This window comes from Mauremys reevesii, linkage group 19 (genome assembly GCF_016161935.1).
Source record: "Mauremys reevesii isolate NIE-2019 linkage group 19, ASM1616193v1, whole genome shotgun sequence".
Taxonomy (NCBI): domain Eukaryota; kingdom Metazoa; phylum Chordata; order Testudines; family Geoemydidae; genus Mauremys; species Mauremys reevesii.
Window position 1 is genome coordinate 13415372 of NC_052641.1, and position 16506 is coordinate 13431877.

The window sequence follows — 16506 nt, forward strand, 5'->3', positions numbered from 1 at the left end:
AAGGTCAAGGAGGGGATGTGGAGGATCCTCAGTCTATCCGGCAGGCTCTGTGGCGCAATGGATAGCGCATTGGACTTCTAGCTCGATGACGGATGGAGTCATTCAAAGGTTGTGGGTTCGAGTCCCACCAGAGTCGTATTTTGCGCCCTCCCAGGTAATCAGTGGCAAACCTGGCTGTGGGAGTAACAGTGCGGAGAAGTTGGTTGGTGAATCGGTTCGTTTTTGAAGGATGTCAGTTTCAAACTCGTGCGCTTTGCTGTGCCATTTTAAAAAATCACTTAGGTACTTGGAAGTCTGGTGCTACCATGACACCGATGTATTTTTTAAGGATGTTACTAGAAATCCACGGGATCGTTTATGAAGCGTTACCTCTAAATGTGTTTTAATTTTGGCCAATGTTATTTTAAAACTCCCCGGCTTTGTGGTGAAGTATTTTTAGCTGGTTAGTTATGAAGTTATTTTAAAATTGGTTCTTTTTTTAGGATGCTATTTCAAACACACAGAACATGATTAAATAGGGGAACATAAACATTACTCTGCTATTTTTCCTTCAAAGGCTGTTTGTTTTTGTTTGATGATATTTCAAGGGCAAGATTTGTTAGAGGAGGAAAGGGTTAGAAGTAAAAAAATAAAGGTTTTTAACCCTTCTGAACCCATCCTTTGTTTAAATCAGTTTATTTTCTGGATGTTTTTTAAGGCCCAGGTCCTACAAACACTTAAGCATGTGGGTAACTTCAGTCAAGAGTAGCAGCCCCACACCTAAATTACCTGCTAAGGCTCCAATCCTACATATGACCTGCTGAGCCGGCATAGAGCCTGCTAACAGTGAACTACAGAATTGAGTGCAGGATCAGCGACTAAAATGTTATTTTAGTGGTAGATGTGGGGGGTGCATATTCATACTTTCATCTGTCCCTGACATTTCTCCATACTCAGAGGAGACTAAGGGTTTGATTTAAAAACCATTGAAGAAAATAGGAGTCTCCCCACTGAATTTACTGGACTTTGGATCCAGTCCCTAGATCCCTGAGTCTAATTTTAAGATATTCCATGGCTGAAAATTAATTTTAATCAATTTTTTAACCCTACAAGGATTTCTGAAGCCAGAAACAATTTCTGCTCATCCACAATACTGCTAAATAAAATAAAACCCAGTATCTTGGACTGAGATGTAGCAACTTTGAGCCAAGAGACGATATTTCTAACATATTGATGGTCGAGTTATGAATCCCTGAAAACACCAACTTACAGTTCAATGATGAGCAATAATAATGTAACAAAACTAGGACGGCTGTACCAAAAGTTCACCCAGTTCATCAGGGAGCAGCGCAAATACACAAGAGCAGCAGGCTCATTAATGTCAGTATTGAGCTAATTCCCTGTCTAGGAATCTGCCTGTATGGTGTCAGTTGTGAACGTTTCAGGACATCTCGATTTTCCCTGACTTTATTGGTGCACACTGGTCTTAAAGGGTCTCTGTCCATTTTCCTTCCAGCTAAGGAGTGATTTTTCTATCCTTCATTATAATGGGCAAGTCACTGCACTGATCTCTGCCTCAGTTTCCCCATCTGTAAAATTAAAATGATACTGACCTCTTTTGCAAAGTGTTTTGCGATCTACTGATGAAAACAGCTATATAAAAGTTAGGTATTATTATTATTATAGAGGTACTAACACACTTCCAGTTAAAGTTGTATTGAAAAATGCATGTAAAGTGTGGATTATGGGTCCGATCCAATTGCTATTCAACTCAAATGAAAGACTCTCATCAATCACAACAGAAGCTGGATTAGGCCTTTATTTTCATGGATGTATATGAAAAACATTCAATATTTTCTTCCCAAACTCATCCCACTTACTGATGGGCCCCAGGTTAAGTTCTTGTGAAAGTTGTGGTGCAGCTGTAAATGTGAAATTTAATATTATTTAACTTTTATATTGCAGTAGCTCCTAAAGATAACAAAAAAAGGTAACAATTGGAGATATACCAATCTCCTAGAGCTGGAAGGGACCTTGAAAGGTCATTGAGTCCAGCCCCCTGCCTTCACTAGCAGGACCAATTTTTGCCCCAGATCCCTACCTAGGTGGCCCCCTCAAGGATTGAACTCACAATGCTGGGTTTAGCAAGCCAATGCTCACACCACTGAGCTATCCCTCCCCCCCCCAGCTCAGGCTCTTATGGTGCTTGGAGCTGTACAAACACATAAATATCAGCCCAACCCAAAGAGCTTACAATCTATCAGACACCTTCCTGAAAGTCAGCACAAGTTTTATAGCATTTCTTTGTGTTCTACTAGATTCATACTGTAAACATTCAGCCACCTCAAAAGGGAACCCATTGATAGAGACAGACCTTGGGCCAAATTCTCTTTTTACTTACACCAGTTTTACACTGGGACTTTCAGGAGAAGCCCCAGATTTTATGCCAATAGGAAAGGAGAATCCTGATTCTACATGTACTTTGATTACAAGTGAGTTTATTGAACTGTCATTTATGAAAGATGCAGTGGTTATGTCATAACATTTAAGAACCTTAAGGTCAGGATTGACTATATTCTCTCTCTTTTTTTTCTTTAATCAATGAATGGAGTTCAGAAACATACCCCGAACTCCATGTTAACCCAGTTTTGTTTGCTTAGATGAGATAATAGATGTACACACCCTCCAGGTAGGGTAGTGAGATCCATGCAGAGCTATGTGATAAATGGACTTACCACGTCTCTTGACAGGTGCCAAGCGGATAACAGGGCTCTCACCTTAGAGCATATGGTCTAGGGTGGTTTGTATTGGTGACCCCTTTCATAGCAAACCAATGACTGTGACCCCCACTTATAAATTAAAAACAAACACTATTTGCTGGAGACAAAGCGGGGTTTGGGGGGTGGAGGCTGACAGCTCATGACCCCCCCCCCCATGTAATAACCTTGTGACCCCCCCCAGTTTTGAGAACCCCTGGTCTAGGGCCACAAGATTATACCAGGTGAGACCCAGATCGGGGTCTGGCCATTAGAACAGGAGTATTGGGGGCGGGGGGGGGGGACTTCACAGAAGTAGGGACGAGGCTTGGCCTTTCCACTGATTTGGGAGGCGGTTCCAGTGTGACATTTGACACAGTTTTAGAAGTGGGTGAAACGGCAAAGGGAGGGGTCGGGGTGAGGTTTGGAAGGAGGGTGAAGAGCGGAGGAAGAGGAGAGGCAGGGCTGGAGTTATGGAGACCTCTGTAGATGAAGAGATGACCCTGCCCCCACAGGCCCTGTGGGAAGGTAAGCAGGCAGGCGGGATAGCCCCTCCATCAGCACCTGGCCAGACTAACTCCCCCTGCCCCAATGACTGTTTAAAGTGCATCCCCCACCGCCCCCCAGCTCCCCAAGCAGGATGGGAGAGTCACACTCCCTGTCCGTGCACAGCCATTCTCGGCTCTGGGCCATCTTCTCATCCCGCTGTTCTAACTTCCTCTGCGGAACAGGCTCACCAGCCCCTCTGCTGGTTCCTGGCATGAGGACAGAGGTGGGGAGGGTGAGAGGCTGGGCACAGTTGGAATTTCCTAACCAGGTGGCAGCAGGGCTGGGCCCAGCTCTCTGCAGGTAAGTATTGTCTTTCCGTGCCCCTTCCGCCTCCGTGAGAAACACCCGACCATGCGTCAGCTCCCGGGGCCAGCCGTTTCCAAAAGGAGAAGGGAGACGCAGTCAGTGCCATGATTCAAGTAGCAGGAAGGCTTGGGCAGCGCTATGGGAAAGGGGGACGCATTCTGCAGGGACAGAGACAAGAGAAGGAGGTTGCAATACACAAGAGGGAGCATGAGGAGAACAGATCGTGGCCTCAGAAGGGACAAGAGCCAGGTGCAGGTGTTTACTAGCCTCCCCAGGCTGCTGGAGGGAGTTCTACATCTGCCTGGCTCTCACCACAGGTAGCTGAGCACTGCAGCAAGGACCATGAGACTGTGAGCAAGACCTCACAACCGCCTGCAGTGGCTTCCAGACACCATTCACAGAACAGGAAGCCTTAGACCACAGCACACTGGTCTCAGTGCTCTGAGAACATGGGGGAGGCAGACACTGTGCTGGGTCCATCGCTGGAGGGACACGTCCAATGTTTTTGGAAGCTCTTTGCATCCCATTGTGGAAAGCCAAAACGCTGCCTGCAGGGTGTGTGCTCTGTGAGGAGGGAGTGTGGTCTAATGGGTAGGGCATGGGGGCTAGAAATCTAGATTCCCAGGTTCAAGCCCCAGCTTTGCCTCTAATTCGCTAGGGGACCTTAGTAAAATCACTTGTCCTCTTTGTCACCCAGTTACCCCACCTGTAAAACAGGGGTGATAATATCCACCTCTCAGGGGGTTGTGAAGATTAAACTGATGTTTGCAAAGGCACCCTGCACTCCATAGGCACTGTGTCCCACCCTGCCTGTGGCTATGTACTACAAACACAGGGAGAAGTGATTAATCCCAACAACTGCCTGAAAAGAGCTGATCCAGGACCAAACCCCAGGTTATCAGCAGTGTGTATGTTGGCGACAAGGTCTGGCTTCCACTTGCACCAATGCAGCCCTATCAGAGCAGGTAATTCTGCCACCACAACCACTGTAGAAGATGCACATACACCACCTGCTCTGTGTCTGCATTCCACTGGGGAGGCAGGCTACACACACGCACGTGATCTGTTTCCAGCTGCTGCAAACGTACAAAGAACAGACCCCTCCGAAGGATGAGGTTACACGTCAGATTGTCTGATCTGGGGGGAGACAAAGCTGCAAGCGTCACCCGGGATTTTATTTATGAAAAAGGAACATCAGCCTCAAAACACCACATTAAAATACATCCTGCTTTGGTGCATCCCGGCCCAGCACCAAGAACTATTCAATCTGGGTTTTGTTATTTGCCTTATAAGTGTGGAACCCAACTTAGTTACACTGCACAGAAATCGCTTTATAAACACTGACCCAGCACAAACAGCGTGTGCAATCTCAGCATTCCACTCCCTGTGGGATTCAGCATCTCATTCTCCCTCCCTCTGTTCTGCAGATATACAGCCTCGCGCGCTCGAGCCCACACAGAGCTACTGAAAACAAAGCCAAGTTCATGTGGAATTAGTGGGGACTGAAATCTTCTCTCCTCGGAGCAGGTACAGCCTGGATAGGGTCAGTAAGTGCTTCCCCCTGGCAAGCCGGTCACTGTGCCTCTATTGTAAACTGGAAGGGACTCAGTTGGGGACGAGAGGGGAGCTCAGGCCCCGTGGCCCATTCAAACCTTGGCCTGGCTGCTGAGACAGTCAGCGAGGGGGATGCTGGTGGTGGATTTTGTTTATTTTAAATGGTATGCAGCAATTGACACACTGTGACACACATGCCCTCCCAACTCAGTGGGGTGTGGTTTCACTGTGACCGACCAAAGCAGGTATGAGACTGATCGATTGAGCTGTACTAGAGACACAAAATACATTCCTAGTGCCAGTCAGTACCGCTGGGGGCAGAGCACTAGTGCTGATCAGCTGTCATTGTGTCAACTGGCTTTAACTGGGGTAGAATGGTCCCCTAGGGAATTAAGTGTCTCAGCTCCCCAGCGGGGTAGGTATTCACCTAGGGAACGTTATAGCAACCAGAAGCCAAAAGTTACTAGATAGTTTCAGTGCTACTTTAACCCAGCTCTGCTTCCCATCTTCCCCACTCCAGTATTACAGGGATAACTGAATGCAGACCATGGGGCCCTCTCATGGGGTCTTGTGAAGACATGCAGCACGTGAAGACATGCAGCACATGGAGACTCCATGTCCCAGCCTCTGCTAGGATCTAGCTGGTACACTGCATGATGGGACTTATCTCCATGGGCCATATCTCTACGCTGAGGACTAAGACAGCCACCAGGTTCAAATTCACCTTAGGGGTGCGAAAGTGCAACTTCACTGACATCAGCAGAGCTACAGCCGCTTACAACAGCGATGAATCCAGCCCTGGGTGCAGCCCTTGCATTCTTGGCAAGTTGGCAACCCAGCATCTCATGTGGGCAGACTGATGCCCTCAACTGCTGTAGGAGAATTCCCAGGAGACTCGAACCTGCAAAGGGTTTATTCATTGCTCCTCATGCATGGTGCCCAGTCAGGCTCCATCCTGCCAGTGTGAAGCCCAGTATGCCCACCCGCCTCTCAGACTTTTACACACAAATAGCAGGGGGATGTAAGATTCCAATCTCCTCCCTCAGAGACTCCACCGTCTGCTCCCAGCGGTTCTCATAGTAGAAATTCAGGACACAGCTGGCATTGCGGCCGCTCTGAACAGCCCAGGGAATAAGCTCTGTGGTCAGGATCTGCAGCTTCCTGCAATAAAGGTGTGGAAATGGTTTGACTTTCTTCCCTGGGAACACAATCCAATAGCCAAACACAATACCACTGTACACAGCGGCACACAATACAATACTACTACACACTCTACAGCCCCTTTCATCTGAGGGCCTTAAAGCACTTTAGCAGCACTAACTGATTTACTCTCACAACCCCCCATGAGCAGGTCAATCTCATTCTCCCTGTTTAATTCATGAAGCAGTGACGGTCCAGAGAGGGGAAGTGCCTTACCCAGGGTCACACAGTGAGCCAGGACAAGACCCACATCTCCCGACTCTGTCTCATGCTTGAACCACAAAACTGTGCTGCTTCCCAGAAGCCAGTTATGTGGGGTGCCTAGAAACAGCCCTGGGAAGAATCTGAGCCTCTGGGCTCAATGGTACCATTGCTGTGAACCATTTGCTGAGTATGTAATGACGCATAACACGGAGACCAGCCAATCTCATTATCCCATTTTACAGCAGGGGAGATGCACAGCCAGAGAAGTGAGGTGCTGAAGGACACACTGCGAAGTCAGAGGTGGACACGGGAATAGACCCCACGAGGCCTCACTCTTAGTCCTTTGCTTTAACTACTAGACAAGACGGTGCTTTCTGTTGCATGAAGACATTTCACTGGGTAGTGTTGGTAGGAACTGTGGTTCCAGATTGGAAGCCCTATTAGGATTTATGGGATAAATCAGACCTAGACAAACAGGTTAATTCCCTTTAGGGATGTTAACAGGTGCCATGAGAGCTTTCATATTCTTGGGTAGGATAATCTTCCACATCAGGCCATCTTTGCCTATAAAGATCTATGGAACATGAGTCCCCCTTTCCACTGGGAAGACCCCCTCACTTGCAGACAGGTCCCCTCTGTCGTGCCCATCTGCTGCCATTTTATTTGGGATCTTGAAGACACATAATGGGAGAGAAAACCTCTCAATCAGACTTTCAAACCAGGCACAGGCTCGACAGAAGCCTGCAGGCTGATCAACGTACCGGGCGTTGAGACGAACAGGGCCAAACACCGCTCCCAGAATGCACATGGGCAGGCCAGTCTGAACAGCTTCGAACCACTTCACCACAACCTCCCCTGGAAGAAAGCCAGAGAAGACCCAGGAGAATGAGAGCTCCCTATTTAGACGCATGTCAAAACAGAGAAATTGAGTCATTTTATTTTTCACCCTCCTCTTCCTAGTGAATTATTTCCTCAGGTGCGTGTCTGGGCCGTCGTTCAGAGTGTACTAAGATTGTATGTGTTTCCTCTGGGCTCTAGAAATAATCAGCTCTTGCTTCCCAGATAGGGTGACCAGATGTCCTGATATTATTGGTTTTGTCTTATATAGACAATTATAAGCACAGACCCCAAGTGACCCGATTTTTCACACTCGCTATCTGGTCACCCTATTTCTAGCTAAGGAGGGGGCTCCTCCTGCTGGCATTTGGTGATGGCTTGGAGAGCCACCGTCAACAGCTCAGAGCGCCGCCCTGGATATGATGCAGGAATGACTGGGCTTGGCTCTGTGGTGCCTGTGGGGACGCTCTGTAATAATTTATGAATATCGTGTGTTGACCTGGTTATGGGGTTGTTTATCGTACAAATAGATTGGTTTAGTGTAATGGGATGGAACGCTGGGAAAAACAAACAGGAAGGAAAAAGAATGACGCCAAAGTAAGCAACTTTCCAGCACTGGAGGATTGTTAAGAGACAGTGGGTGAGGCTGTCTAGGGGCTACCGTCCAGGGGGGAAGAGGGGTGAAGACAGAGGTGTATGCAGACTGTTGGTTTACAATCCTCTCTCTTTAAATGCTTTGTTCCTATTGTTAAAGAAACAACCCTCTGATTTACAAGGCCCTCTGATCACTCTATTCACCACTGGTCACAGACTCCCACAGGGAAGTCCCACAGGTGCCTGATCCCTGTCAGACCTGCTTGACCAGAATGGGTGATCCACAAGGTGCTGTAGCCCAGAGCCTGATTGGGAGAATTGCAGATTTCCACCCTAGGACAGGTAAAGGCATGAGGCTGACATCTGAGGGGTGTCCTTAGAGCAGTGGTTCTCAACCTATTTATAACTGTGTGCCACATACGCCCAGATACCCCTCCGCAGAGTGGGGCCAGAAGCAGAGCCCGGCGACCCTAGATCCCCGTTCTTGTGGGGCCAGGCGGGCAGCCCTGACCCCAGATCCTGCTGGGCGGCAGCCCTGACCCTGGATCCCTCCGTGTGGGCTGGGCAATCTTTACCACACAGCTGTGTGCTAACTGGGCTGCATGCAGCCTGCAGGTTGAGAACCACTGCCTTAGAGAGACCAGATAGGGGAGAGAGGTGCAGCTGGCCCTGTAACTGTAACATGCACAATGGACCAGATTCTCAACTGGAGTCAACGGATTTGTAACCCCATTGGTTTCACTGGAGCAAGCCTGACTTATATCAGCTGAGAAACTGGCCCTACTTCTCTCTGTTTTCCCTCTCTGACAGTTTGTGTCTAGTCAGTTTCGCTGTTTTTCCTGTATAATCCAGTAGAAGCTGATCCAAAGTCCATTAGAATCAACAGAAAGGCTGCTACTGACTTCAGTGGATACTGGATCAAGTCCTTAGGTTAAACTGACTTGTTTGTGAGGATCTTGCACCCAGCATATGGGAAAAGGGAAGGGAAAACTTGACTGTGAAATGAAGGGTGTCCCTAGCCTCTGTTTGTCAGAGGGTGGAGATGGATGGCAGAAGAGAGATCACTTGATCATTACCCGTTAGGTTCACTCCCTTTGGGACACCTGGCATTGGCCACTGTCGGCAGGCTGGATACTGGGCTGGATGGACCTTTGGTCTGACCCAGTATGGCCATTCTTATGACAAAAAACTGGTCAGGGAACTTGGGGGCTTGAAGTTACTATTCCAAGTGGCCCTCTCATTTCCACTATAAACCCAGTATAGTAAGTATCTGGCCTGCTCGATGTTTTTCTGCTGCCCACTTGGCATATTTAGAGTCTACAGAATCTAACCCTCCCCGCCTTTTTTTTAAAGCATGTTTCTACATGAAGAAAGCCTTCAAAATATGACCAGAGTGCAACCACTGCTCTGCTGTAATACCCCTGTCCATGGGCCATAATTAAACTACGCAATCTGGCCCTCTCCGCAGAATGAGCATGACACTGCTGATGCAAATATTTTTGCTCTTTTCAGACAATGCTGCAAATGGGAGTTTTGCTCTTGACTCCAATGGGAGCAGAATCAGGACCTTAAGCTCTCTAGCCAACTTAACTTATTCTGAAGGCCCCTTTCTGAGGCACTGCAGAAGGATGAGAGCACTCCAGGCCATGCGCTAGTGTGAGACATAAGCACCCTTTGAAGGTAATCAAATAAATAAGCATCCATACTGTAGACCTAACATTTGGGTTCTATACAACATTTAAAAAGTTCAACCTAAAAATTAAGGCTGTGATTTTCAAAGGTGTCTAAGGGACTTAGCTGCCCAAATCACATGATCATGGGTATTACTGTATTGCTGTCGGGCTGTTCAGGAACACTGAGTTACTTGCACAGGTTTGTTATTGTAGGGTTGCTCGGGAGCCCTGAGCTGCTGGCATTCAAGCATATTAGAATATTAATAATACCTAGCTCTTTTATAGCAGTTTTCATCGGTAGATCTCAAAGCGCTTTACAAAGGTGGTTACGATCCCCATTTAACAGATGGGGAAACTGAGACACAGAGCGGTGAAGTGACTTGCCCAAGGTCATTCAGAATGCTGGTGGCAGAGCCAGGAACAGACCCCAGGTCTCCTGAATCCCAGTCCAGTGCTCTATTTAACAGCAAGATTTGCAGCTTGGTAAACTCCATACTGTGATGCAACAAGATGGGGGTGGAAGGGTGGAGTAGGTCAAATGTCAGGCCTCTCAGCCTGCACCAGACCTTCTTAAAATAAACCTCCAAACACTGGGAAGCCCAAGCTCCTGCAGGGTCCTAAAGCTTTGTTCAGCTAACAGCAGGTCAGCAATTTCAGCCTGCCACTTGCTATTAATAGGTTTCAGAGTAGCAGCCGTGTTAGTCTGTATCACAAAAAGAACAGGAGTATTTATTCACCCACGAAAGCTCATGCTCCAATACGTCTGTTAGTCTATAAGGTGCCACAGGACTCTCTGCTGCTTTTACAGGAGTACTTGTGGTGCCTTAGAGACTATCAAATTTATCTGAGCATAAGCTTTCATGGGCTACAGCCCACTTCATCAGATGCATAAAATGGAATATAGAGTAAGAAGATAAATATACATACAAAGAACATGGAAAGGTGGAAGTTGCCATATCAACTTTAAGAGGCTAATTAATTAAGATGAGCTATTATCAGCGGGGATCTTAATTAATTAGCCTCTTAGAGCTGGTATGGCAACTTCCACCTTTTCATGTTCTCTGTATGTCTATATCTTCTTACTCTATGTTCCATTCTATGAACATAAGAACAGCCGTACCGGGTCAGACCAAAGGTCCATTCAGCCCAGTGTCCTGTCTACTGACAGTGGCCAATGCCAGGTGCCCCAGAGGGAGTGAACCTACAGGCAATGATCAATTGATCTCTCTCCTGCCATCCATCTCCACCTTCTGACAAACAGAGGCTAGGGACACCATTCTTACCCATCCTGGCTAATAGCCATTTATGGACTTAGCCACCATGAATTTATCCAGTCCCCTTTTAAACGCTGTTACAGTCCTAGCCTTCACAACCTCCTCAGCTAAGGAGTTCCACAGGTTGACTGTGCGCTGCGTGAAGAAGAACTTCCCTGTATTTGTTTTAAACCTGCTGCTGCACCTGATGAAGTGGGCTGTAGCCCCAAAAAGCTTATGCTCTAATAAATGTGTTTGTCCCTAAGGTGCCACCAGGACTCCTGTTCTACTTGCTAGTCAGTTTATTCAGAAGAACAGACAGCTGATTTGCAGATAAGAGCTCAACTAAAAGAACGTTTCTCCTCCCGTCCCCTTCTCGTAAATCCAGCCCACGCTTGCTCAAAGCTGGTTTTGGCTTACGAAACAATCCACTCATGTAGTCGTTCTCCTTGCACTGCAGGTTTCATCATCGGCCCTTTAGGGCAGCACCCACCCAACCTCTTCCTATTCAGCAATGCCAGTGACTCAGTGAGCATCTCTCATGTAGGTGAAGGGTGATTGTTCCTGGAGGCTGAGGTTCTCTTTTTATCCACACAGCAGATGGAATGCTGACAGCGGCAAAGCAAACGTGCCCCACGCCCTGCCCCATCAGTGGCCTCCAGCCCCGATCTGGAGGAGTTTAACCTCCATGGCCCATTCAGTCCTTGGCCTCTCTGATAAGTCAGCCAACAAGGTGGCCAAGCTGCAGGGATGGGTTTTGTGATGTGGACATCTGGCCACTGGCAGCCTGGCAGAGACCTCCCCAATTCATTTCACACCGCAGCATGCTAGACGGTAATGACTCTCAGTCGCACTCAGTCTGGACTCACCAAGCATGTTGGTGGGCATGCCGAGGAGAGTGTGCATCAGGTCATGGACCTCACGGTACCGCTGGATCACATAGGCCAGCTCCTCGTCATCGACAAACTTGACCGGCATCCTGGTGTCTGGAGAAACCCTCTGCAAAATCAGAGCAGCCCAGGTTCAGCCCCTGCTACATGCCAGGAATTCCTGTTTCATGATGATTCTTTAGTAATAATAATCCCTAGCTCTTACATAGCACTGTTCATCAGGAGATCTTAAGGCATTCTGCAAAGGAGGTCAGAATCATTATCTCCACTGTATAGAAAGGGAAACTGAGGCGCGGTGACGTGACTTGCCCCAGATCACCCAGCAGGCCACTGGCAGAGCCAGGACCAGAACCCAGGTGTCCTGAATCCAAGTCTAGTGCTCTATCCACTAGGCCGATTTAATTTCACTGGAGGCTTTCTTTAGGCTCCCCTGTCTACTGTCTCCCTTGCTGACTTCCCAGATGGCTCAGACTCCCCTCTGGAGTCCATCCATGCTCTTCTCACCAGACAGATCAGCTACCGCCATCCACAGCCCCCAAACGCCCTGCTGCCTCCCAAGGACTGCTAGGTCCCATACTCACATTGCTGTCCAAAAACCGGACATATTCTCGGCCAAACGTTCCATCCGGAAGCCCCCGGAGCCCAGTCACGTCCAGGGTGGAGAGCCGGATCCGAGGCCGCTCTCTGCAAATGAAAAACAGAGTGGCTGAGCCAACCCACAACACAGCAACTCCCTGGGGAAGCTGAGAAAACCAGGGCCAGCTGCCCAGACATCGGTATTGCTGGAATTCACATCCTCGGCAGGAGGGTTTTGCTGATGCCTTTCCCCACTGGCTCTTAAAGTCCTGCACAAACACTTGCTTGCCTATTATTTCACACCGGTGGGAATCAGGGCACAGAGAACTTAAAGGAGCCATAGCAGCAGTAAAGCTGTTATCTCACATTTCTACAGCACCACTCATCTCTGAGGATGCCAAATTCTCTATGCACAGCACCTCTGAAATGCAGCCGCCTCTAAGGCAACAGAGACAGGTACGTGGCACCGTGCACAACAGTGGTGGCAGGCAGGGGTAAACTTTGGCCAGAGGCTTCACAGCAAAAGTGCTCTGGCCTCATGAAGCAAGCAGCACGTCAGTGGAGAGAAAAGTCTGTCCCGAATGCGGACTGGATGCCCCCTCCTGCTGAGCTGTCGGTGCTTCAACAGCTTCAGGACCTAGCACAGAGCACAGCTGGGACCACGACCCATAGACAGAAGGCACCTTTGCCCAGGATGTCTCTGATTTCAGTAAAGAAATTTAACGGAGGAGCCAATTCAAAGCACTGAAAGGCCACGAACATACTAGTTTTGGTTCCAGGCTGAAACTCCCCACATACACGGGCTAGACCTAGGCACTCTTAAATCCTCCGGATAAGGATTAAGGGGGATCTGAGTTGCACCTTGGACCAATTAACGAAAATTCCCAGAACTGAAATAAATAAATGTCCCCGTCTTACTCCACCTGTGCATCTGATGGTTGTTTCACTGCTTGGTTGACACTAAGCTGCACTTCCTGTCTCACGCCTTACTATTATTATTCAGTATTTCAATGCAGTAGCACCCAGAGGCCCCAATCAGGGTCAGGCCTACAACGTATCAGACACGCTACAAACACAGAGCAAAAGGCAGCCTCTGCCCTGAAGAATTTACAGTGTCATGAAGACAACAGAGGAGAAATAGGTGTAACGAGCAAACAGAAGATACAGAAAAGAGAGGACAAAGGAAACAGTAATAAGAATGTGCACTTGCATTAACCCCGTACCAGCTGGCAGTTTCCTGGTGGCATCACAGCAGAAGTGGGTCTTAAGGAGGGATCAGAAGGGATAGGATTAGTGTCTTTCCAAACCAGTGTGGGGAAGGGGTTTCAAGTGTAGGGAGTGGCATAGAAGAAAGTAAACAGGTTGTTGTGGGAGAAGCAGACAAGTTGGTGATGGAGGCTACAGTCGTTGGCAGGCTGATGCAGTAAGATCCAGCAGCAGGCACGCGGGGTGGGAGTTGCTATCGCCCTCATGAACTGCTGTGGGGGGAGCTCACATACACACAGTTTCCCACATCTAGAACGAGCGCGTATATCACTAACAGCAGCAGCAAAGCTGAAACCGAAGAGGAAGTAGGCAGGCCTGCACACCAAGTATGTGTACTGCTGTTCTTGGACTTGCCAAAAGGGACCATTCTGAACATCAGCAGGGGAGCAGAAAAATCTCTTGGGAATTAAACAATCATTCTGTCCCTGTAAGCACAACGATTCCAGGAGCCTCCCCTTGTAGACAGGAGCCTGCGCTGCCTGCCCAGAAGCGTGCGGTATAGATGCAATTGCTCCAGCCAGCCAGCTGCCTCATAAGCTTGTCTCCTTCCCTGCCACAGGCCATGCAAGAGGGACAATAACGCACTGTAGGATCTGATAACCTTCAGGGTCATGTCTCATTTTGTCCCTCAGGCTCCGCAGGGCTGAAGAGCCAGTTGTCTCACCAAGGACTGCCACCATATCTGAAAAAAGAGGGGGAAAGAGAGAGAATGGATGGGAAAATGATTGACAATAAAAGAGCAACAGGCAAACAGCGGTTCTGGTTAAGAATGAAAATCCTGAGGACACAAGACAGGGCTAATACATTTTAGGTACCTATGTGGCCCTCAGCACTGCAATATCTGAGCACCTCAAAGCCATTAATGCATTTACCCTCACAGCACTCCTTCATGGTAGAGAAGTCCTATTATCCCCATTTCACACATGGAGAACTGAGGCCTAGAGAGACTAAGTGACTTGCTGGAGGTCACTCAGGAAGTCTGTGGTGAAGCACCCTAACCACTAGACCATCCTCTGGGATTTAAATTGCTATGCAACTAGTCACAAGTGCTGCTCAGAGAGGGCTCTGAAGGTCAGGAGTGAGATGCGGTGGCAGAGCTACGTATGGGGCCTGGGACTGGAACAGCAGGGAGTACTGCAGACTGGGAGTGAGGTTAGGAGAACCGGGAGGTTTGGAATAATAAGGGATGAGGAATGAGATGTTTTAGCAGAGATATGCAGGGGGATCTTTCTCACTAACTGTCTGCACTAACAGCTGTCTCTGTGTGCCAGTCTCAGTTTCTTAAACACAAATTCTTTCCCACAATGTAGAGATGGGGAAATAAAAGAATGAAAATCCCCAGGGAAACTCCCAACAGAAACACAGATCTGGCTCCTGGGGAGAGAGGGAAATAGAGTCTATGTGAATGCGGAGACCACAGATGGATAAAAGCTGCAAGATTCAGCTTACCATGCCGGTAAGGGTTGTACAGAGCCATAAATGCTGAGCCAGCAGACAGCAGTGCTTTCTGCAGAGGGCTGGTGGGGATGTGCCCTGGGTACAGCTGGTAATACCTCTCTTCATCCACATGCTCCTCTGCAGTCACTCTCAAGTCAGTGTGGGGTAGCTGATCTCCCCTACCTGCAAAACATAGCCACACCAGGGCAGTGAGTTAACTGGAAAATACAGTTCTGTTCAAAGACTAAGACAGTGCATATCTGCCAATGTAGCTTCCTTTGTCCTTTTCCTGTCAATCTGTATGCAAAGGCCCTTGGTGATCAGAGATAACTACAGGTCACTGGTGTCTATAGTATCACCATGGCCCGTGATTTGCAACAATACTCCATTATAAACACATACGTTAGGGAGTTCTAGCCAGGTGGGAGCTGTGGCTAGGATCTCACTGGCTCGAACAATAAAGCTACTGCATGATCACTGTTACTGTTTGGATAACCTGGAATATACTTAATACACCTCTACCCTGATAGAACGCGAGCTGATATAACACAAATTTGGATATAACGCGGTAAAGCAGCGCTCCGGGGGGGCAGGGCTGCGCACTCCGGCGGATCAAAGCAAGTTCGATATAACATGGTTTCACCTATAATGCGGTAAGATTTTTTGGCTCCCGGGGACAGCGTTATATCAGGGTAGAGGTGTATAAGGACAAAAAACAAGCCACAGCAATAAAACAGAAAGCTGGAATACCAGGGGTGCTTGAGGTGCAGTGGCAGAGTTTGGGGCAGGTGGGACAAAGTAGCACAGCAAAGGATGTTGCCAGGATTCCTGTGCATCTGTAGAGCTGGGAGAACTAGGACGCAGACACTGCGAATCAGGTCACAGGTGCATTGGCCGGGCTGTTGGGGAGCAGCACTGGAACAGGGGCCGCTGTAATTCAGGACTCAGGTAGGTGGGGTGCAGGCAACCCTGTCACGGTAAGGGCTGCTGCAAAACCAGGTTTGAGGTGCACTGGGAGGGGGCCCAGGGCAGGGATAGCAGGGGGCGCATCACGTCTCATTTCCCATGAGGAATGAATCGAAGCCTGATACGCTTCTCAACCCGCCGACACGGGCTCTCGCCTGCCGTCGCGGCCCCCCTCCGGCTCGGCGCAGCCACTTGCCTATGGGGGCCGGCGAACCCAGGGCCAGGCGCCGCAGGCCGCGCAGCGAGCCCGGAGCCCGCCGCAGCCAGCCCGCCATGCGCGCCCCGCCCAGCCGGCAGATCGGCAGCATCCGCTGAGCGGCGACCAGGCCGGAGCTCGGGGCCACCCCCCGCGCTCCCCGCTCGCCAGGAAACCACGTGCGCCCCGACTCCGCCGCAGCCCCGGTGCATCATGGGCCGGGGGGGTGATCAGCTGGGTCCCTCTCCTGGGCCGGGCGGAGCTCGCGGG

The 16506-nt window shown here is 49.1% G+C and overlaps 1 protein-coding gene and 1 non-coding gene across 4 annotated transcripts; one reads left to right on the forward strand and one right to left on the reverse strand.

The window, feature by feature from the left end:
- The first annotated feature begins 43 nt into the window (after positions 1-43).
- Positions 44-136, forward strand: TRNAR-UCU. Its single transcript has 2 exons — positions 44-80; positions 101-136. It is a non-coding gene; the product is annotated as a tRNA-Arg (tRNA).
- A 2012-nt stretch (positions 137-2148) lies between these two features.
- Positions 2149-16502, reverse strand: COQ4 (coenzyme Q4). 3 transcript variants are annotated; one of them, XR_005589954.1, is made up of 9 exons: positions 16237-16502; positions 15087-15257; positions 14223-14319; positions 12377-12479; positions 11775-11904; positions 7310-7403; positions 6151-6305; positions 4601-4727; positions 2152-3748 (listed from the first exon to the last, which is right to left on the reverse strand). XR_005589954.1 is itself a non-coding variant. In XM_039506870.1 (9 exons), the coding sequence occupies exons 1-8, from the start codon at positions 16346-16348 to the stop codon at positions 4714-4716; spliced, it is 876 nt and encodes a 291-aa protein (XP_039362804.1). In that variant the 5' UTR covers positions 16349-16502; the 3' UTR covers positions 2152-3748; positions 4679-4713. The 3 variants fall into 3 exon arrangements, 2 of the variants coding, with proteins under 2 accessions (XP_039362803.1, XP_039362804.1); XM_039506870.1 differs by having other exon boundaries at positions 4679-4727; XM_039506869.1 differs by having other exon boundaries at positions 2149-4727.
- Positions 16503-16506: the final 4 nt, after the last annotated feature.

Excerpts from the sequence above, each read along its gene's own strand:
- COQ4 (XM_039506869.1), bottom strand. The coding sequence starts at position 16,348 with ATGCTGCCGATCTGCCGGCTGGGCGGGGCGCGCATGGCGGGCTGGCTG. Across the intron at positions 14,320-15,086 it reads GTACAACCCTTACCGGCATG|ATATGGTGGCAGTCCTTGGT; the intron begins GTAAGCTGAATC and ends CTCTTTTTTCAG. Across the intron at positions 7,404-11,774 it reads CATGCCCACCAACATGCTTG|GGGAGGTTGTGGTGAAGTGG; the intron begins GTGAGTCCAGAC and ends GCTTTCTTCCAG.